General features: G+C 55.5%; 7 protein-coding genes across 7 annotated transcripts; 1 reads left to right on the top strand and 6 right to left on the bottom strand.

Moving 5' to 3' along the window:
* Window positions 1-1,000: 1,000 nt before the first annotated feature.
* PG986_007818 (ubiquitin-conjugating enzyme E2 4) lies at window positions 1,001-1,737 on the bottom strand (the record flags this gene model as incomplete). Its single annotated transcript, XM_066844040.1, has 2 exons — window positions 1,001-1,338; window positions 1,590-1,737. The coding sequence occupies 2 exons, from the start codon at window positions 1,735-1,737 to the stop codon at window positions 1,001-1,003; spliced, it is 486 nt and encodes a 161-aa protein (XP_066700152.1).
* Window positions 1,738-4,025: 2,288 nt separating this feature from the next.
* On the bottom strand, window positions 4,026-4,980 carry PG986_007817 (bZIP transcription factor; the record flags this gene model as incomplete). The annotated part of the gene is made up of 2 exons (XM_066844039.1): window positions 4,026-4,544; window positions 4,816-4,980. 2 exons carry the CDS (start codon window positions 4,978-4,980, stop codon window positions 4,026-4,028), a joined length of 684 nt encoding a protein of 227 aa, XP_066700151.1.
* Window positions 4,981-12,567: 7,587 nt separating this feature from the next.
* On the bottom strand, window positions 12,568-12,852 carry PG986_007816 (uncharacterized protein; the record flags this gene model as incomplete). The annotated part of the gene is made up of 1 exon (XM_066844038.1): window positions 12,568-12,852. One exon carries the CDS (start codon window positions 12,850-12,852, stop codon window positions 12,568-12,570), a length of 285 nt encoding a protein of 94 aa, XP_066700150.1.
* A 77-nt stretch (window positions 12,853-12,929) lies between these two features.
* Window positions 12,930-13,172, bottom strand: PG986_007815 (uncharacterized protein; the record flags this gene model as incomplete). The annotated part of the gene is made up of 1 exon (XM_066844037.1): window positions 12,930-13,172. One exon carries the CDS (start codon window positions 13,170-13,172, stop codon window positions 12,930-12,932), a length of 243 nt encoding a protein of 80 aa, XP_066700149.1.
* A 798-nt stretch (window positions 13,173-13,970) lies between these two features.
* Window positions 13,971-16,368, bottom strand: PG986_007814 (salicylate hydroxylase; the record flags this gene model as incomplete). The annotated part of the gene is made up of 6 exons (XM_066844036.1): window positions 13,971-14,515; window positions 14,560-14,904; window positions 14,975-15,367; window positions 15,430-15,685; window positions 15,752-16,150; window positions 16,210-16,368. The coding sequence occupies 6 exons, from the start codon at window positions 16,366-16,368 to the stop codon at window positions 13,971-13,973; spliced, it is 2,097 nt and encodes a 698-aa protein (XP_066700148.1).
* A 957-nt stretch (window positions 16,369-17,325) lies between these two features.
* PG986_007813 (uncharacterized protein) lies at window positions 17,326-18,588 on the top strand (the record flags this gene model as incomplete). Its single annotated transcript, XM_066844035.1, has 4 exons — window positions 17,326-17,824; window positions 17,925-18,190; window positions 18,284-18,364; window positions 18,502-18,588. 4 exons carry the CDS (start codon window positions 17,326-17,328, stop codon window positions 18,586-18,588), a joined length of 933 nt encoding a protein of 310 aa, XP_066700147.1.
* A 422-nt stretch (window positions 18,589-19,010) lies between these two features.
* Window positions 19,011-20,073, bottom strand: PG986_007812 (uncharacterized protein; the record flags this gene model as incomplete). Its single annotated transcript, XM_066844034.1, has 2 exons — window positions 19,011-19,536; window positions 19,616-20,073. 2 exons carry the CDS (start codon window positions 20,071-20,073, stop codon window positions 19,011-19,013), a joined length of 984 nt encoding a protein of 327 aa, XP_066700146.1.
* Window positions 20,074-20,827: the final 754 nt, after the last annotated feature.

The following is a 20,827-nucleotide window of genomic DNA, read 5'->3' as shown; positions in this document are numbered from 1 at the left end:
CGTCCCAGATGCGAGCACAGAAGCCCCAAGGCGGAGAGGCTCTACTACTGTATATCATTACTCTTGCATTCTTTCTTAGGCATGATTGCCAGTGGCCGCTACCACTGCAGGATGGACCATTGAACCGCAAGACCCGCGGAGGGAGGGAGTTCTTGGTTCCTCGATGGCTGCAAAGAGCTCATGCACAACACGGGGTTTGACGTTATCTGCATTTTGGGGACAGGCAGCATGGCTGGGAGTTGTTTTGATTTAGAACGAATCAAATGTGCTCAGACGACCCGTTTCCTTGTTGTTGTTTCAGGTAAAGATCTCATTCTCACGATATCCGGTGTACGACCATCGTCGTAACTCCGGTGATTTGCGCTGGCAGCCTTTTGTAGAAGAATGTCATGAGGAGGAAAGAGTCCACTCCCTGACCAATGAAATATCATTATTCATGTAACCCTATACATAACACACAGCTGTAATCACCGATATCTCCATGAGCCCCAATAAGTCGTGTCAGTGCCGGTTCGACGTCTGAGCAAGCTCTCCCACATCAAGACGCTTTGCAACCGGACACATTGCATACATTCATTAAGATATAGCACCCCGTGGTTCCCCCAGTCCATGCCGTTTCCCGCCCCTTTCCCATTGCCCTCTTTTCGAGGGTACTTTCCGCATTACCATTATATCATGACCTTTTGTTTCTCTTTTTTCCCTTTGGGTTGTGGTGGTTTCTAGCAACCGGGCGTAGTCGGTTGGTCATTGAATGGACCTTCCACCTGTTCCCATTATTCTGGATTGACCCCGCTCATCTCCAGCCACATGTATGTATGAATCTGGGTTTACCAGATCATCTGGGCTTCTCTGTCCAGCCTTGTGCGGTATCAAGTTGATGTCCGTCTCTTTCTATGGGGGGTACCCCTCACATTTTCCTTCTTAATGGCTTCATCCCCGATTAAGGGACCGTCTCGGTGGCGAAGGGCGGTGTGAAAGGGCAGCCGAGCGCTAGCTCCTACTACCGGCCAGTGTATTTGCCGCCGAGGTCGGCGTCGCGGACCCAGAACTCGACGAGGCGGCGGGCGCCGACGTGGTCGCCGGCGCGCAGCAGGGCGGCGACGTCGACGTTGAGCGGGGAGTCGGTCTCCGGGCAGCTGAGCAGCATGCGGACGGCGCGCACGCACTCGAGCACGCTGTAGGCCGGGGTCCAGGCGCCGCCCTTCTTGAGCAGGTCGAGGCAGATCTCGCCCGTCTGCAGGCCGATGTTGGCGTGCACAACGGGCGTCGCGAACGAGATCTGCGGCGGCTCGAGCGGGTAGGCCGAGGGGATGGTTATGCGGAGGAGCCAGCGGCCTTCTGGAGTTGCCGGGGGATGGGGTTAGCTGGCTGGCTACGGTGAGAAGGGGAGGAGGTGAGGAGAGGGCGGTGTGTGCGTTGTTGCTGCGTCGAGGGTCTAATTCCGGTATAGGTTACACCGCAGGCGATTGAATCAGAGGTCATTGTCCTGCCTTTTGGGCAGAGTGCAGCAGCAATTGAACTTGTTTGTGCATGGGGTTGGGGGTTTACTAACCATCGTATCCATTACCGATGCCCCGGCCATTGATGACGGCCTCCCCATTTCAGCAGCTCGTCTTCGCTGACGGGGCCGAGTCGCTCGATGCCCGAGTCGGCGGGGGCTTCCTTCTCCCAGTTGGTGAGTTCGCGGAGCAGGCGCTTGGTGGCGCTGCGCGAGGATGAGCCCAACGACGACGACATTTTGGTGTTTCTCTGGGACATGTTTTGATGTGGCCGACGAGTCGAGTCTCCTGCTTTCTTTGGCGGGCGATGCATGTGGTGATCAATGGGTGATCAATGGGTGATCAATGGGTGATCAATGGGTGATCAATGGATGATCAATGGCTTGTTTCGTCCGTACGGAGGCAGGTAGGTATACCTACATATGCAATGGCGTTCATTACTTACATAACCGCATCTCGCCACTGCTCCGATCGTTGGCTATCGATAGCGGCCTCGTTTCCTCCGTAGCGACACTAGACCCAGTTTGTCTGGCAATTGTGGGCCGGACTCCGATTATCGAGATAATCTGAAGATCAACTGAACTACATACACTACAACATGCCGCTGGGAAAGGGCAACCAGGCAGAGATCGGGGGCTGCTTCTCCCACGATCTTGGTAGAGTATACCTCAGTGGCTTCAACGGGAAGCAAGACGATATGCTATTCGGCAGTTTCCGGGACGGTCATGGCCAGCAAGGGGGAGGCATGACGACATGGTGCTTCTTGAGGGCCTTGCTGGTGACCATTATTGGGCATCTTACCGCGTTTTGGCTTCTTGCTTCTTGCTTCTTGCTTCTTGCTTCTTGCGAGTAAACCAGAGCACTTTTACGCAAGACCCATTCACCGGTAAATCCAACAGTCCAGCTCAAAGGGCCTCACCAGTAAGAGGATGTCTTGGGAAGTTTTTTTTCCATTTTTTTTTCCATCCCACCCCCGTACGCATGATGGCTGTGCTGGGTCTCCTTCCCATTTCAGACAGCGGCACACCAAGCCGGGTTGCCGGCGCAGCGGTTCAGCCCCGTCGTTGGCTGAATGTATCATCATAAGCACAACGTCTTCATGACAAGGCGATTCCGTCAGTTGGCTAATTGCGTCCAAGTTCGGATTCAGATCGAGCTGAAAAGGGTCCCGTAACACGACATTATGAGTGGCCCGTGTCGTCATTATCGCGTATATCCGTCTCATCCAAGGGCCAGATGGCAGAGACGGCTCTAGGCTTTACCCGTGTGTGTGTCGACCAAAAACAAGGCCCAGCTCGTCTTGCCCCTGACTTTTCTGATAGGTCGCACCCAAGCTGCAACGGCGGAGGGTCAGCAGGCGTCCCCAACCTCGCACGCCCACCGCCGGAACGTTGGATTAGAGTAGGGGGATGGGGATTTGAGTCATGCCCATGGACCTACCGGCTACCGCAACCAAACAGAAACCCGGGACATTCATACTCTGGCGGGCCGGATCATTGGCGCCCGACCAATGGCGCATACTGCGCTCCAGTACGAGGACTCGGTTGGTCCGTTCTATACAAGTTCAACATCCCGCTCATGATCCACCACCCCCGAGCTAGGGCATGGGCTATGGACCAAGGCTCCGATTCTCCGTCGGCAATGCTATTCCCCATCCTTCTAGAGCGCTTATATCAACCGTATGCCCTCGCCCCAGCAGCACTGGTGTATTGCTTCGCCCGTCACTCAAACCACCAGAGACCAAATCACGTACCATTTCACCAGTCGACTGATCCAGAGGCGGCTCCCGTCTGCTGGGTGTGAAGAATGAGAAACGCTGCACGACTACCCTCGAGTCACTGATCAATGGTAACGGCGGCCATGCTTCAGCCTGAGGCTCTCATATATTGAAGCGACTTGGATTGTCCCGAGACCCTCGTCCTATACTATGAATTCCAAATCCCAAGATCCCAAATCCCAAATCCCAAATCCCAAATTCCATAAGCCATCGAAGATGACCGGCGCCAAGTACTCCATTAAACCCATACACGTGATCATATATCATATATGGTCCAAGATAACCCTTTCTCGCAATGGCATCCAAACGCATATTACCACACCAACTTATTCATGCACGGGCACACATGCCACCTCCCTGCATATCACCCTTCAGTACTAACCAGGGGTTGTCCAAGTGGGCAGGTATGTTTCCTTCCGGCTTCCAAGACGACCACTGTTTATGGGGAGTTCGTGTTGGATCCAGTGAATTGGGGCAAATACCATTGCCTGGCCTCCACTGGACCTCATCTTGCCGCAGAGTGCGGCAATTATTAGTGCATACTAACTAATAGACCGGTGCCATTTCTTGAGCGCTCCATACGGGCAAAGTCGAGACGATCGGGGCGGCATGACAACAAGTAAACCCGTTCCAGTTCGACGCTGGTGCTGGAGCTGGTGCAAACGAGCTGCTGGGCGAGGAGAAGCTACGGAACCCTCGTGTCGGAGGGAGCGGCGACGCCAACAACTCGAATGCAGGGTACATGGTGATTATGTGATCTGCCGGGCCGCTGTCGCCAGGTAGTTCTGGATGAACTCGCAGTTGCAGTCTCCATGGCGCAGGATTTCATTCTTGAGCCAGAGTACCTCCTCGCGCAAGCTGGCGGCGTGTTGCGACAGCGACGCCCGCTGTGCAGCCAACTCGCGCTCGCGCTCTCTTAGCTCGTCGACGTATTTCTTCGATTTCTCTCTACATTTGCTGGCCGCAAGGCGGTTCTTTTCGCGATTTCGCTCATGCCTCTGACCCTGCGCGGCGGTGGTGACCTCTAATACGGAGATGGAGGATCCCGTATCACCCCTTCCTATCCGACCTTGTGAGCGAAGAGCGTTCAGTGCTACTTCATGGTCGTCGTTCAGATCCACGGGAGAGTCTCCATGGCTGGAATGGTCGTATTCGAGGTGGGGGGCTGTGGGCCCTTGGCCGCTGAAGTAGGCATGCCCGCTGAGTCCTTGGCCGGTTCCAGCATGCGTCGCTGTTGGTGATAGCTGCTGCTGCTGTTGTGCTAGTGCCTGGTTGACTTGATGTGATAGATTGGCAGCGGAGTGGTCGAACTAGCAGTGCATCATTCCTTGGTCAGCTTACAGAACGATCAACAGGCGGTTAAAGCGACAAGCGGCAGAGAGCTCGAGATGCATCAACAGAACGCTTGCGACGTCGAGGACGGGTATGGCGAGGAACAGCGTATGCATATGTGTATATGTGTGTTTGTGTGTGTGTGTGTGTGTGTACATCTCGATGCAATTGGGCTGTACTATGGTAGAGAAACTGGCGGGGACATACTTGATGCGGGATGTTGTACTGCTCGATGTTCTGGCTTGCTGGAAAGCTGTAGTCGTATTGATCCTCCTCTAATGAATAGTAGCCACCAGAGGACGCTGTGGGTGGACCGAAGTCAGTCGCATTGAAGTAGTTCATGTGGTCGGCTGACATGGGGGTTCCCTCCATGTCAACATGTCATTCTGGTCCATGACGGATATGAAGACTTGGCGGGGGGTTTACCGCAGGCAAGCTTGTTCTAGGTCGTGGAAGTCGAAGCCACCTTTCTCCTTAGTGAGAAACAGACGGTTGCTGCTGACGGACTGACCGGACTGGTGTGCCTTTGGTGGTGGTGATACTAATCAAAGTGTTGCTGGACAAGTTGAAAGGCAAGACAAGGAGTGGGTGGAACTTGGTGTCTCCAGAATAGCCCGTTCGCTTCAACGGTCTGGTCACAGGTTTATCAACAAGACTTTATCTATTAAAAACATATACACATAAAGTAGGCCATATACCGTTCCCGTTCCTCGCTGCTTCGCTGCAGCTAGGGCTGTCACAGTGCCAATGCGTGGCGACCAGGGGTTTAGGCAGCGGTGGAGAGCAGCGTGTAGCTACATGGGTGCGAAGTATACATACAAGTAGCTCGGGAGTTACTGTTCCACATACCGTTGATTGGGCTGGAGAGCTGGAGAGCGTCCGAGGGGCCGCGGCGCGCCGTGATTCGCTGCGAGGGGTCCCAGCCAGCGGCCAGGTGGAAGGATGGAATGAAAGGACCCCCCGCCGCCCAATCCCAGCAAGCCCTGTCAGCTGGATCTTGCACCATACCCTACCTGGGTACGCAGCCCGTATGTGCCGGTAATGTAGCTACAGAGAAAGAGGGGGTTTTTGTCGCATTACCAAGAAATAGCCCGAGAGATATATCCCAGGCCGCTCGGGGTGCCGGAATGACTAGGTCATGATGCTGCTATAGAGCGTGTTTTTTTACTTTGGCCTCATGCCAGTTTAACCTTGACATGGACATATAGCGTTCAGGCTGGGTTCATCATCAATCACCAGGGGCCCCTGTCTTGCCTTGCTTACCAGAAAGCAAGTAGCAAGTAGCAAGTAGTAAGTAGCAGTGGCTTTGCCCGGAAATAGGACTCTGGACATGGGTTATAGTTGGCCGGTACTATAGAACGGGTTTTAGATCACAGACAGCGTTCGTGACAACCGGGAAGAAAGGAAACTTGGGACAGTTTTTTTTTTTTAGTTTTTTTGTTTTTTTTTTGCTTGCTTGCTTTTTTCGTGCCCAACGGACTGGTGATTCCATGGTTTTTGCAAGACACGCCTGAGCGGCCCACCGTGTTCGAGGAGAGGGAGCCGGGCTTCTGCGGCATGGAGGTGCGCATGTATGTATTGCATGTGGGGATAGGTGATGAAGATAAGAATACCTCGTACACATGCGTATCATCATACTCGGGGGCCAAGACGTCGCTGTAAAGAATCAATGCAATGTAAGTGTGCAAGTCCGAACTCGGTATGTGCAGATGGGCGGATGGATGGCTGCCATGCCATGCCATGCCATGCCTGTCATGTCCGTGGAAAAACAGAATGCGGCTTGAAGAGGACCAGCCTGAACGAGGCAATCACGACAGGAATGGACTTGGGGTGACAACCAGGGATGGCTATATGTAATGTAACTTGCACTATATCACTTGCACCAAAGATCGAGATAGTCGCCGATCAATGGGGTGGGTATGCCTGAACAAGTGGGATGTCTAGATCAGTCTGTCAGCCCTGCCCTCTACACACGCCGCTTCGTTCTACTGCCGCCCGCCACCAGCCAATGGATAATACCACCCGGTGTGGTAAGGGTGATTGATCGGTCGGCCGCCCCAAGAGACTACCTACCTAGGTACTGTAGATGGAGACGAGACGGACAAGAGAGATCTTGGCGCACCCTTTGCTGACGTCCGTCTCTCCTCTCCCTCTCCACCAGCTCCCCCAGTCCCCCTTCCAGCAGATATACTGGAGCCGCCCGAGGTTTGGACATACCAATCACCATCACAACCGGTATCGTGGGTCGGGCCAATCAGCGCTCCCCTCAGCGTCGAATGGCCCGGTAGATTTCTCCTCCCATGGGCCCAACTACGGCAATAACCAACCCTAACCCAACCGAGCCGGTCGAAATCAATGAATGAATGATCCTCCCCACCGGAGAGGAGACCTACGCATGGTTACATGCATACATGCATTATGTACATCAATATACTCTATATATTTGCTTATCTCTGCTTGCTGGCTTCTCTATTCATTTCGTGCGTCCCGCCCGCAGAGGGGACGCAGCAGCGCCTGGTGATAGGTCAGTATCGGCACCGCACAATGCGCTGTATCTTCGACCTCTTGTGCGCTCCTCCTTGTGGCGGCTCAGGGGGGCGGCTTTGGCGTGCAGCGTACAGTAAGTAAGTAGCGAGCCGTTGGCGTGCTGCAGATCTTCACACTCACTCACTCACTCGCTTACACTCCTCGCTCCTTCTTCAAGAAATTTGTCTAGGTCGCTGGCGAAAAGAGAAACAACCATCAGCGGATGAGCTGCAGGGGACCCACTAATTGGCTACCGGACTTGGTTCCGGTCGATTTTCTCCTGCCACCAGCCTACATCCTGAGGCCATCCTTCGATGTTCAATTCATTTTCCTCCCTACCTCTAATCTACGTACCACTACTCACTCCACTCACTCCCTTCCCTACACTACAGAAGGTGGCTTGCTTGCTTATTGTATATGTATCTCAGATGATGAGACCGAGTGTTTCCCCGGTCAGACCCCCCCTGTCACGCAGATATCAGTTTCTGACGGCCATCTGGCAAGTGGATCAGTGGATCGACGCTTCTCTTGACATATTTTCCAGGGTTCCCTTGGCCAGATCCACGAACCCAACAGTGTACAAAGTCGGTGACATTGGTCTTGCCAGGCCAGCCATGGTGATTCTGCGTTTGTCGTCGCAATAGACGTAGCAGCTACCGTCTAGTGCCCAGTAGCGCTGCTTCTAACTTTTGCCCTGCTCTCTCGCGTCTGATCTATGTAATTGGTGTAACGTAACGTGAGTTAGCCCTCAGCTTGACTAACTAACTGACTTTGAGGCACAGGACGTGCGTGCGTGCGTACTTATACAGTGTCCAGCTCGCCTTATGGGACCACGGCGAACCAAACTAATGTCAGAACTCTCTGGCGGGAAGCAAGTGTGTGTGTGTCTCTCTAGGGGGAGAGGAGCCTGCACACCCATCTACCACGGTACAGTAGAAGAAGATCCCGGTAGCATCATTGATCCTTGGATCTCCGAGCCTCTTTACCACAGCTACTACTGTACGTGCCAGCCGACCAACTAACTAAATTGCATCCATGCGGCCCGTTCTTGCTCCATCTGATATACTTTGGTCGATGGGCTAAAGTGTAGTGAGTGGTATGTAGGGTCGGCTCCTACATTCATACAGTACAACTAACTAGTCGCCAGCAACAGACAGGTAGCAACGACCTAACTTCGCACCCACCCCGCAAATGCATATCATATTTGGCGTCGCATATTGAAGGCTAACCTAGACGTTGTCGTTGGCATCTTTGCCGCAACTCCACGCCCGGATCAGATGGGCCATGCTTTTCTCGCCTGAGCCTCCAGCGGTGTCCTGATGGTTGCCCGCAAGTACGTCGTCGTCTGCAGGCATGGAAGAAGAAGTCGGGTAGGATCAAGCCAATGAGGCCCGGCTTGGGCCCACCAGCATTATTATTAGTCCATGTACAGTACCAATATGCCCGCCCCTGGTCGAGATAGCGTTACGCTGGCAGAGCATCTTTCGTTCAGCTCTTTTCTGCCCGGGCTGCCAACAGTCAGTCGCATTGCAAGCCCCGGGAGCGAGAGGCCGAGGGTTGCGATGATGGCGCTTTGCTTTGGCGCCGCCTAACAGCAGATGAAGACGCACAACCTGCTTCCTTTTTCCCCTCCAAAAGGAGTCAGAAAGTCGAAAGCAACATTGGCCCCTCTTCCACCCCCCTTGCTATCAGCGGATCCGGACTAACATGGGTATGCTAGTCGGCTTTTGCTTCCAAGTTGGAGAAGTCGCTTCGGAGGAAAAAAACGTCTTGAAGGTGACGATGCAACACACCCGGGCACTCGCAACTTTCCTGATTTAACAGGGTCTTAAAGCACTTACAACTTATCACTGGCAGGGTATCTTGCGCGGTGGCGAAGAAGCTATCCGAGAATAGAACAATTCCTACGTGGCAGCCCGGGCGACGCCGCTGCGATTTCCGAGAAGAGGACTCTCGGCCGACAATATGCATACATAGATTCCGCCCTGATTCCACCACCTCAATCCGCAGCGGGTCAAATGCACGCGCGAAAGGGCCCCTTTTCACTATCTCCACCCCGTGTGTCCCCTCTGAAGCAGAGAGGTAGCTCGCAAAAAACTGCTCAAGTCTACTCCCACATTCCCGGGATGCGGTACGAGTCTAGGGGGTGTGGCCGGGGGGACGTCGCGCTATCGGCCTCACCAACCGAAATCGAAAAGGCCAAGGGAACGAATGGAGATCGGGGGGTTGCATATCCATAGGCTTTCAGGCTCTCAGGCTGTTATCTTTCTCTCCCGCCCTCGGAGCTGCAGGTGCGATGCGGAAGAAAGCATAATAGTTCTCTCGGCTTCGGGACTGGCTGACAGCTCGCTTTCCATCTTGACAACTACGATCCTGGTTATACGCGCACCAATGTGAGCGCGCCTTCTCTCGGCCTTGGCCCCAATGCCCTTCAGAGGGAGGAAGAGGAGGAGGAGTGAACAAGCACAGAAAGTATACATACTACTACAGAAAGTGCTGGTCTATATGCACTACCTACGTTCTGGGTTCATAAGCGTCGAGTCTCGACGGAAACGACAAGCTCCCGCGCATGGGCTGAGCAGTAAGCAGGCAGTACAGTGCCAAAGTCAAAAGCGACACACCCTCTCCGGCTGAAATGGCCTCTCGCCATTGAGCTGTCCAGGGCATCCACTAAGACAAGGTGGGACCGCAGGGCTGAGCGCGGGAGAGACAGACGAAAGACAGACAGACAGACAAGGAGGGGAGGATCGCCCTGAAGTTAGAAATATGGGACGTTGTTGTTCGTCCTTCCATTGCTCTCCGTTTCCAGCTCCACGCCACTGGCTTGTCAAACGTTATTCTGCGGGTACGAAGCTGGGGGGCATAGGGGGAAGACTAGGAGGGGACTAGAAGGACTGGGGGAGACGCCGATGGAGAAGATTGTGTTTCCTGGATATGCTGCAACTTTGGTCACCATGGCCCTAAAAAAGAACCACCGTCTTCTGTTCCTGACTTCATAATGCGCCATAGTCTAGTATCGCGCGAGTCATTATCGGCTTCGCGCTGGTTTACACTATCCTTGTCAACAACCAGAGATCAGACCAGGGGCCGAAGGAGAGGATAGTTGGCTTGCTGGTGGGCATGAAACTTTTTGATATATGCGGTTTGAAACACTCGGCAGAGTAGTTTCTTCCTCGGCACGGCGCTGCCGAGTTGCTCTTGCTCTTGGCCTTGGCCTTGCCCTTCGCCAGTTTGTGCTACAAGGATCTGGCATCACCGGAGGGTGTTTCCCAGCGTCGGGTTCCGCCTTTGGTTCTTTCTTGGCCCAGTCTGCCCGCAATGGTTGTGGGCTAGGGCGGAAGGACGGGAAGTTGGAGCGGGTCCCTCTGGTTTTGGAATTGTCCGCTACTGAGAGAAAGAAGTGGCCGGGGAGGGGAAAGGCAAAGCACAGCTTCAAGACATGGCATGAGTTTGCGAACAGGATCGGGGCCGTCCGGTCGGTTTCTTCTTGACAGCTCTTGTTTGGTAAATGTATCTGTTCCTCTGGCCTGGGTACACTTCGCATGGCAATAAGAAAGCAGCCAGGGGAGGGGGCAGGACGCACCGCACTGTATAGTATCTTGTCCACATACATGCCCATACCTACTAAGCTACTACAGGCTTGCTACCTACGGGCCGGGGCTTGAAACCGGCGCTCTCTTACGTGGCGATGAGAAGCGAACCATCCTGTCACGCTTGCCGGGTTCTGGCAAAAAGCCAACCCGGCTAGTAGAAGGTCTGCATATGTACAATATAGTAAGAGGTAAGCACGGCAATAAACCAACGACAGTTTCGAGAGAGGTTACTACCTCCGACGCGGATCCTTGCCAGCGCATCAATGCGCCGAAGGTGACGAGGGGCGAAGAAGAAGAAGCAGTAGGAGGAGGAGGAGGAGGAGGAGGAGGAGGGGAAGAAGAACAAGAAGAGCAGCAGTAGCAGCAGCAGTAACAACAACTACTACCCCTAGCAAGAGCTATTGCTGCACACCTCGAGTACTTACTAACAAAAGCATGGATGTCGAGATGCCAGAGAGCTTGGCATGGGCCGCACCAACCAAAACACCACTGGCGGCTACTACGGAGGACCTTCCGCGAAGCCATTTCTCGTTGTAGACAGGAGGGGGAATCCGCGAGGGCAAGGGGGGTAAAAGCCAACTCCTTGTCCCATCCCATCCCCTCCTTTCTCATTGGCTTCCTGTCCTTCTTCTTCATTTTCTGTCACTTTACGGGGTATGGGGCACGCCCCGTCCGCGGAGGCGAAAACGACAGGCGCAAGGAATACCATTCGAGGCCGTGCGTTTCATCACATATACGAGCGAGCCCAGAGGATGTACGTGCCTGGATTGGGGTTGGGGAGAGGCAGCCTGGGTTGTCCGGATCCGGCATATCCAGATTGATCATCTGAATTGGCAGCCGTACAGTGAGTAAAGTAAGCAGCAACCGCCGCTACTACATATCACCACGACACACGGGCACATGATTACACGACATAAAAACAAAAAGGGGGCGAATGAGAGGCAGCGGATTGTCCTCCTCTGCCTCGCCCCCCTTCTCTACCTGAAGCTCGGCTGCAACCCTGACTAAAAGATGTGCACTCCTTTCAGACGCATCTATACCTGCCCGTGCCACATATCATGCATGCTGGGGTAGTACCAGGCGACAGACCGACAGACGGCCAGGTCGGTGTGCCCTCTCTCTTCTGGCAATTGGTCGGTCTCCCCTTCTCGGTGAGGATGCAATGCACATGTGCTATTGATTGTTCAGATGCTGCAAAATGATTGGTTGATTGCTTTCGACGCCACCCGCTCATGCCGCCGTTCGTACATGACATTGGGGCTTGTGCTAAAGAAAGCCACCTCGGATTTCGATTGGAAGCCGGGGCTCCCTCCTCCTCTTCCTCTTCCTCTTCCTCCTCTTCCTCCTCTTCCTCCTCTTCCTCCTCTTCCTCCTCTTCCTCCTCCTCCTCCTCCTCCTCCTCCTCCTCCTCCTCCTCCTCCTCTTCCTCCTCTTCCTCCTCCTCCTGCTTTCCTCCCCTTCCTCCCTCCCTCCTCCACCGGTTGTTGGGCTGTTGGTTGAGAGAGAGAAGAAGAAGAAAAAAAAAGGGGGAATTCAATCATGGATTCGCTCCGCGGCCCCAAGAACGGCGCAGCACGCGAACGAAAAAAACTCCCCGGTCTCTTCCCCCCCTTCTTTTCTTCTTTCCTTCTTCCCTCCGCGCACGCAAGCAGAAACACACACCGGTCGAACCACCCGTCACAGCCAGCCAGCTAGCCACACACCCTCTTCCCTTTCTGCTCCCAAACAGCGCCTTTCTTTCTTATTCCCCCCTCCTCCCTCCTCCCCATCTCCTCTCCATGGTTCATTCATGGGGAAGCCTTTCTGACGGGGGTCAGGGAGGGGTATTTCTGTTTCTTACTTAGTTCCCACTCTTGGTGACATGCCCATCCATGTCCCCGTAGTCTTCCCCGAGCAGCCTCTCCCCGCCGCCGCCGCTGCCGCCGACGCGGACGGGCTCGCACTCCTGCAGGAAGTAGAGCATGCGGCACCACTCGGTCTCGCTCGGGTTGCGCCACGCGTGCATGGTGCCGCGCTGGACGGCGAGGTCTCCCCGGCGCATCCGCCGCACCTCGCCCGAGTCCAGCACCAGCTCCACCTCGCCCTCGAGCACGACGCCGTAGTCGAGGCTGACGGTCCGGTGCATCGGGCTCACCGACAGCGGCGGCACGTCAACGTAACGCGCCACGGTGCCGCCAGGGACCACGATGCCCGGCGGGTTCGTCAGAAGGGGGTGTAGGCCGCGATGTCGGCGCCGTCGTTGAGCGCGACGGGGGTCTTGGCCGTCGCGTAGCCGAGCCCGAACGAGGCGCCGTTGTAGATGGTGGTGCGCGGCAGTTCGGTCGGCAGCGCGTCTGAGAAGATGGCTTCACCCGCCTCGTTGTGGTCCGTGATGAAGCGCGAGACTTTGGGCAGGTTGTTCGGGGTCGGCGGCGTCTGCTGTTCCTTGGGTGCGGAGGACGTCATGATGGGTGGATGGGGTAGGCTGGCTGGAGTGAGAGTATATGCTCGCTTTGAAAGACCACGCTTCTGCTCGTTATGTGTGGACAAAACGTCTCTGTTGGTTTCTGATTCAGGTATGTGAGTAGACGACGATCTGTAAAATGGAGTGTTTAGATGTTCGGACGGCGAGTAAGTTTCGTGTCTTGTAGTATCACAATCACGCACAAGGCAATCGCAGCCACGGTGCCGTCCCTATCTTTCCCCCGTTTACCCCACATCTCGTCCGAAGATCCAACAACCGACTCACACACACAGAGCATCGGCATTCATTCATGCATTGCAATCAGTCGTGGAGACCCGCGTGCGTTCCTGGCCAGACGTCGGTCGGATATGTGGAGGAGGGGGGGCAAAGAGCCGGAGTGGGGGGATCGGCTATCTTTGTGCTACCCCATGACGATCAGGGGGGGTCCGCTGTCAGTGACTAGTTGGTTTGGATGTCGTGCCTGGTCAGATCAGTAGATCATCTTATTAGTAATTGGCTTGCATGTGCGATATGCGAAATAGTAGTGCCAAATACGATTGTCTAGTGATCAACTTCTCATGAGATATGTTCGCGCTTACGACATAAGCTCAAGGAAAATAAATACTGGTTGCCCTCGTTCCATACACTCGTTAGATTGCACAGAACTGGAACGTATAAAGAACAAGATAGGTGTAAATTATACACACACATAGGTGAATTATAATATACTATGAGCACATGTAAACAAACCTCAAGAGGCGATCCGCCGTTACACAAAACAACAAAAGCACATAACCTGCCTACTCGATCCTCCGGCAAGACGACACGTCAGGAACCCCCGTGCCCTCCACCACCGTAGCCTCGACCACCCTATACACCGGGATCCCGGCCAGGACCGACGCGACGTGGTGCAGCGTGGGCAGAGTCTGCCAGCTGCCCGCGTCGAACTTGAGGCTCGCCTTGCCCGCCGTCGCCCTCGACTCGACCGTCCGCGCCGCCACCTTGGCCTCCTCCGCAGCCGGCACCACGCAGGCGTACTCGACGTCGGCCTTGCCCGGCTGGCCCGTGGCCGGGATGTACTTGTAGGTCAGAATATCGGATCCTTCCTTGTCCGCTGTCACATCCGTTCCCTCCTGCTGCAGATCGTCCAGCGCAATCTCCATGAACTTGGCGCCACGCCAGGAGCAGCAGGCGTTGTAGGAGGTTCCATCACCACCGCTGCTGCGGTCAATGTCTATGTCACAGAACGTCTTATTGAACCCCAGCTCGTCCCGTCCCGTAATGATGGCGTCCGCGAGGTTCTCGAACAAAACGGGTAGATAAGTCCCGACAACAGGGGGCCGGCCTTCGGGAAGTAGCCGACGCCGTGCAGGTACAGGCCGCAGTGACTGTAGCCGCTGCCGCCCAGCCACGCCATGCCGTCCAAGGTAGTGACGACGACGCTGGCGAGGCAGACGGTGGCCGGGCTCAGGAAGCGGAACGCCGGCGTGGGGAACAGCGACTCGAGGTATGTCCTCGACGTCTCGAACTTGACCGTCGTCGTCACGAAGCGGCTCTGGTTGAGCCCCGATCGAGGCCGGCCGCACACGTCTTGTCGCGGACCGGGAGCGGGCCCGAAGCCGACGGGCATCCGGCGATAGAGATCCGGCTTCTGGGATGAGAGCCACTCGTTGAACACCCGGGTCGAGTTGTCGAACTCATCATGTCCGAAGTTGTAGGCTGTGTACTTCATCACTGCGATTCATGTCAGTACAAGCAATGATAGCAACCAACAGGAGGGTGTTTGCATGATACAAAAACTTACCGTCAATCTGTGGTACACCATTAACCCAATCTTTGCCCGACTGCCTCGAATATTCCTGAATGTTGTGAGCCCTGTCGTATCTGATCCTCTCATACAGTCGAAGCCTCTCGGGGACATCTTTGGGCGCAGTACCCTTGGGCAAAACGACGGCGAGCGCAGCGGCATCTTCCATTGCCTGGCCGGCTCCTTGTCCCTGGTGAGGCGTGAACGGATGCGCAGCGTCTCCAAGCAAGGCCACGCCGCCCCTGGCCCACGACGGGAGCTTGTCCATGTCCAGCAGCTGCCATACTTTGAGCTCTTCCGGGCTAACCTTACTTATCAACTGCTTCACGGCCGGGTCGAAGTCCTTATAGACCTTGAGGACCTGCTCGAGACTGCCTTGCTTGTTCCACTCTGTACCTTGGTCATTAGCACACATTATCCGAAACGCTTATACAAAGGCTAAAGGAACGTACCATCACTCGGCGAAGCATGTGAGAGGTTAGCTGGGTGGATGAGGACAAAGTTCAACGTGTCGTTGTTGTTGCAGGGGTACATGACCACCCTGCGGTCGTCACTAAACCACATGCAGAGGCTGTCGACCCTGTCGACGAGCGGCCTTGTCACGGGGTCGTCGAGCGCGACCTGGCGAGGAAGGAGGAAGCGGAAGGCCGCTTTGCCGGACCCAAACAGCTTGGTCTCTGGCCCGCCGAGCGCCTTGCGGGTTTTCGACTGTGTATCCAACCATCAGTATGTTCCACTTCATACGGGTTGGCAGGAACAAATATAGAAACGTACGTATATACCATCGGCTCCTATTATCAGGTCCGCCGTCCTCGTCGACCCATTGGCGAAGGTCAGCGTCCTGGCATCCGGGTCAACGCCGGTGACCTTGCTTGACGTGTACAAGGTGGCGGGCGGCCCCGGCGCGTCCTGGGCCGTCGCCACGGCCTTGAGGTTGTCGTGGAGGGCGACACGGTGCACCAGCTGCCAGGGGTGTTGCCACATCTTGTTGGGCATGGTGAGGTCGACCTCCTTGATCACCCCTCCCGTGTACGCGAACTCGACCACTTTCGTCGTGTTGCAGGCCCCGAACTTCTCGGCGTAGATGCCCCATCTCCGCAGCAGCCCGTTGCTGTTGGGCGCCAGATGGACCGCGGCCCCGGTCTCGCTAGCCAGCGAGGATTGTTCGTATAGCTTGCATCTCGGGTCAGCGGTCAGGTGAGGAGCGACTGAGATCTCGAGATTCTTCTTACATCTACCATGTGACCCTGGCGACGCAGTGCGATGGCCGCAGAAAGTCCACCTATACCCGCGCCAACCACGGCGATTTTCAGCGGCCCAGGGTAGTCGTGAACCAGCGGGTTAGACTCGGTCGCATCAACCACCGGCGCCGTCGTCCCGTTTGACGCCATCGTACCGTGTGACAATAAGCTCTGGTTAGAGGTACAGCGGAACTCAAACTTGAGCCTAGGTATTCGGAAACCAGAAGAAAAAGGAACGGGGCAGGTATCACAACACAAAGATCAAAGCAAGCGTGTCATAGCCAGAGCTGGGCGAGACGTTGAAGTCGCGACAGTTAACTTACCCTAGCCAGCCCATGGGATATGACAGACAGGCGTCCCGGACAGATTCCAGACTCCGAGGCATGGGGTGTATCATGTAGGCTACACGGAATTAGCCCATGATGTCAAATTGGGGGTTTGGGTACAGGCAGTCTCCAGGAAGCCCCCCAGAAACCCTTCCGAGGTGGAGGGCCGAAATTAGGGCGAGTAGGCGAGTCCGAGAGAAACTCATCTGCCATGCCCCGCTTTCTTGGTCTCCGTCTCTCCGTTTCTCCGTCTCTCTATCTCTCTCCCCCCACGCCTCCAAATGACGACCCCGCTTGACATGTGTAACGTCCAATGATGCATACCTGGGATCTTAGGTAAAGTATACAGACAGCCATGCCGGCGATGAAAAGAGAGGGCCAGAACAGCCAACGGCAGGGCCAATTGTTATGCTCTACACTGCCATCCTTCTGCAAGGACGAGAGCGTTTTCTGGAGTGTACAAGACGGAAGCAGGCGCTGGACAAGCAACTACGACAGGGAATCAAGGATGTGACGTAGAACCTGTGCACCGATCATCCCTTACAGTCAGTCGGGTCGCTTGCCGACTTGGTGAGCCTGTAGCCTGTACGAACTCCGCTCCAACACCGGGTCCCAAATTCCTCGTCGCGTGTGTATCACAACTACTTCTTATCTCCGTTACGTCACAGAGAGAGAGAGAGAGAGAGAGAGAAAGAGATCACCAACGCCCATCTATCCATCTACCTATCTACCTACCTACCCGTCCCGTGTGAGCGTGTGATCATATACAACCATTATTACCATGGCCACCGCCGACGAAAGAATGAGCACCTGGTCCGACGCGACCCGCACCGTCAGAGAGGACGAGGACGCGGAAGGCGTAGAAGGCGGAGACGGCGGAGACGGCGAAGGAGCAGAGCAGCAGCAGCAGCAACAGCCACAAGAAGCCGTGCGAGTCAGCCCTGTGGCCCTCATCACGGCCGGCAGCGCGGGGGTGGGCGCGGCCACGGCGCGGCTGTTGGCCCGGCGGGGGTACCGGGTGGTCATCAACTTCAGCCACAATACGGAGCGGGCGCGCAAGGTGGTGGGCGAGCTGCAGCAGCTGTCGCGCCTGCCGGCCCACGAGATCCAGAACGACGAGCGCGAGCACGGCAACGCCTACCTCGCCATCCGCGCCGACCTCGGCCGCCGCGACGAGATCGGCCGCCTCGTCCGCGAGACCGTCGTCCAGATGGGCCGCCTCGACGTCGTCTTCTCCAACGGCGGCTGGACCAAGTTCCGCGACATGACCAGCATAGAAGGTAGGTAACAAATCTCTCAGAACCCACGGAAGCTACCGAAGTCCATTTCCAAGATTCACCAAGCTGACCGGAAGGGGGTGTTGGGTTGGGCGAACGGCAGACAACACCATCGAAGAGGACTGGGACATGTGCTTCAACATCAACGTCAAGTCCCACTTGTGGCTGATGCAGGCCGCCAAGAAGTACCTCGACGAGACCGAGGGCGCCTTCATCACCACGGCCTCGGCCGCCGGCATCTACCCCAACGGCAGCTCGCTCGCTTACTCCGTCACCAAGACCACCCAAATCCACCTCGTCAAGAACCTCGCCGTCATGGCCGCGCCCCGAATCCGCGTCAACAGCGTCAGCCCGGGGCTGCTGTTAACCGTGAGTATTGTTTACGCTTTCTTTCTCCTTCTACTAGAAAACAACGATATATATATATACGTACGTATACACGTAGCTAAGACCAAGTTCCAGGAATGGTCCGACCGGTTCTCCGAGCAGGCCAAAGACGCTTACCGCCAGAAGACGAAGCTGAAGCGCTTCCCTACCGTCGAGGTAAGTAATCGCAGTTATAAAAGTAGTATGGCGACTATAACACATCACCCCCACCGCCCCTTGTCATAGACCATCTACAGATCTTCCATAAGATCCACCAACTCACGTAACCATGTTGCTCACGCTGCTTTGCACAGGACGTCGCCGAACAGGTCCTCACATTCGCAAAGAGCAGGAGCATGACGGGCGTAAATATACCACTGGATGCGGGGTTCATGGTTTGATTCTTGCGTACGAGAAGGCTTCCAAAACCCTTGAAGCTGCCGCCACATCTTTGTCCAGCATCTCTAGAGCAGATCGGGAACCCATGGAGATACCCTCGGGCTAAAGAGCTTGACGATCTGGGGGTGGCTTGAGTAGCGGCGGCCCGTCGCGAAGGCCGAGAGAACGGCCGAAACCCGTTCGTTTCAAGTAGAGATGGCTTGAACGTTAAGAAACATCATAGCACGTGGGGATATCGAATAGTAATGTTCTTTTTCCCTTTCGCGATACAAAGTTAGCTTCTTAAGTGACGTACCCCTGACGGAGTAGGTGGTTCAGCCTTTGAGTAAGAATTGTTGTTGACAATTTGACTATATTTAGGTATTTATATTATATGCCGTTTTTTCTTTTTTTTTCTCTTCTTTTATTAAGGTATTATTTAGTACTATAAGTCTAGCATGAACTTGTTTAGTAAGATAGCACCGGCCGCAGAGGCCAACACCAGCAGGGTGTTCACGCCTCCGAGGTCGGTAGTAGCCGCTGATGCGAATGGGACAGCGGCCGTGGCGGAGGCGGCCACTGCGCTAAGCGTCTCGGCGCTCGCCTTATCCATGCCCGTGGCGCTCGACGCCGTTGTCTGGGCCGCAGATAAGGGGTCGATATTGGACGTCGAGGGGGAACCGCCGGACATGGTCGCGGTCGCAGTCGCCGACGAACCAGGCGCCGACGAGGAGCCCGTCGGGGCCGACGGCGCCCTCACCTTGCCGCACGCGATGAGGCGGTCGTATCCGGACAGGTACTGGTCCTCCCACCATTGCGACTCGTTCACGAGCGAGTAGTAATTAAATTCGTATTGCGAGCCGGGGTAGTCGTGCGCGTTCTGGAAGTAAGTGGACGAGCAGATGTCGTCGCATTCAAAGTCGTCGTCAACCTCGGCGTGTTCGGTCGAGAATTCGCAGAAGCTACCGCGTCTATATGTGTGAACGTGTAAGCAAGTGGTTCCTTTGGTATGCCGTCAGACTAGGAAGGGGAAAGAAATGAGAAACATACCCGTCCGTCCGACAGCTCTGCGCCAGGTGGTACTGGAAGATCTGACCCACGATGCCCACCGGCAAGTCCTCGTACTCGTAGGGCTTGGTCGCCTTGGTCAAAAGCTGGGCGGCGTCGCCAGCGTCCAACTGGCAGGCGGCGTGCACGCCGGCGACGTACTTCTCCAGCGCGTCCTTGCAGGTGGTGGTGCACATGGCGTCATAGTCCTTGGTGGTGGGCTTGAAGCCCGGGCGCATGGATGCGACGATGCCGAGGAGGGTGTCGGGGCAGGCGATCGGGGCGCTGTAGGCCTGGCGACATGGTTCCGAGGTCGAAGCCTTGAGGTGTTGGTTGTCGGCGACAAAGGCCCAGTCGGGGCCGGAGACGTTGAGGCTGAAGGCCGACGCGAGGGATGGCGCTATCGAGAGCAGCACCAGCAAGGGCAGGAATAGCGCCGCCGCGTCCGAAATTGAAAGCATTTTGCCGGGTAGGGTGGCTTGTGAGAGGAGTGCGCACTCTCAAAAGAGCTTTACCCGGCAGACAGCGAATCAAAACCGAGGGTGGCTTGCCTGCTGTGCTGCAGACAATCTCGGGAGGGAAGACAGCAGCTGGGGGCTGGCTGTAGGTATATGTATGTAGGTGGTAGGCCGGTATGTATGTAATAAGCAATAAGATGTAGTACTAAAATAGGGCAGCAGCTATAAGCCGAGCAGGGTCGTGGGATTAGTCGTGCCTGGCGCCCGAGACATGAAGAATGCAATGCAATTGCCGCTGCGGAAGAAGAATCGGGTATGATGAGGAGAATATTATATTAAGGGCTTGGCTTGGGTTGGCGAAGGCGAGGTGAGAAGCGAAAGCACGAGCAAAGAAGCGTCTGGTCTGTTCAGTCTCCATCTCCTCCTTCTCACATCCGAGATTGTCGCCTTTTCGTGCTCTTGGCACCCAGACGGGACCAGACGGAGACCTGGCCACTTACTTTTTTTTTCTTCTTTCCTTCGCAAAAGGCCCAAAAAGGCCCCAAGGCTCCCCCAAAGGCCCTTGTTGGGCCCCAATCATCAGCCAATTCTGCTCGTCTAGTGCGGGCCAGGTGCGGTCAATCGACGTTCGCTCGGCCGTCTTTCCGTGCCTCTCTGCCTCTGCCTGCCACCAGCTCCATCACCGCGAAGGCCCAGCGAAAGCACGAATGGCCGGAGGGCCCTCCAATCAAGTGTCGAATGGCCGTCCAATTATTGC

This window comes from Apiospora aurea (assembly GCF_038362705.1).
Source record: "Apiospora aurea strain CBS 24483 chromosome Unknown utg000005l_segment0_segment0, whole genome shotgun sequence".
Lineage (NCBI taxonomy): Eukaryota > Fungi > Ascomycota > Sordariomycetes > Amphisphaeriales > Apiosporaceae > Apiospora > Apiospora aurea.
Note: the sequence above shows the minus strand (reverse complement) of the source record. Positions and strands in the feature narration are given on the sequence as shown.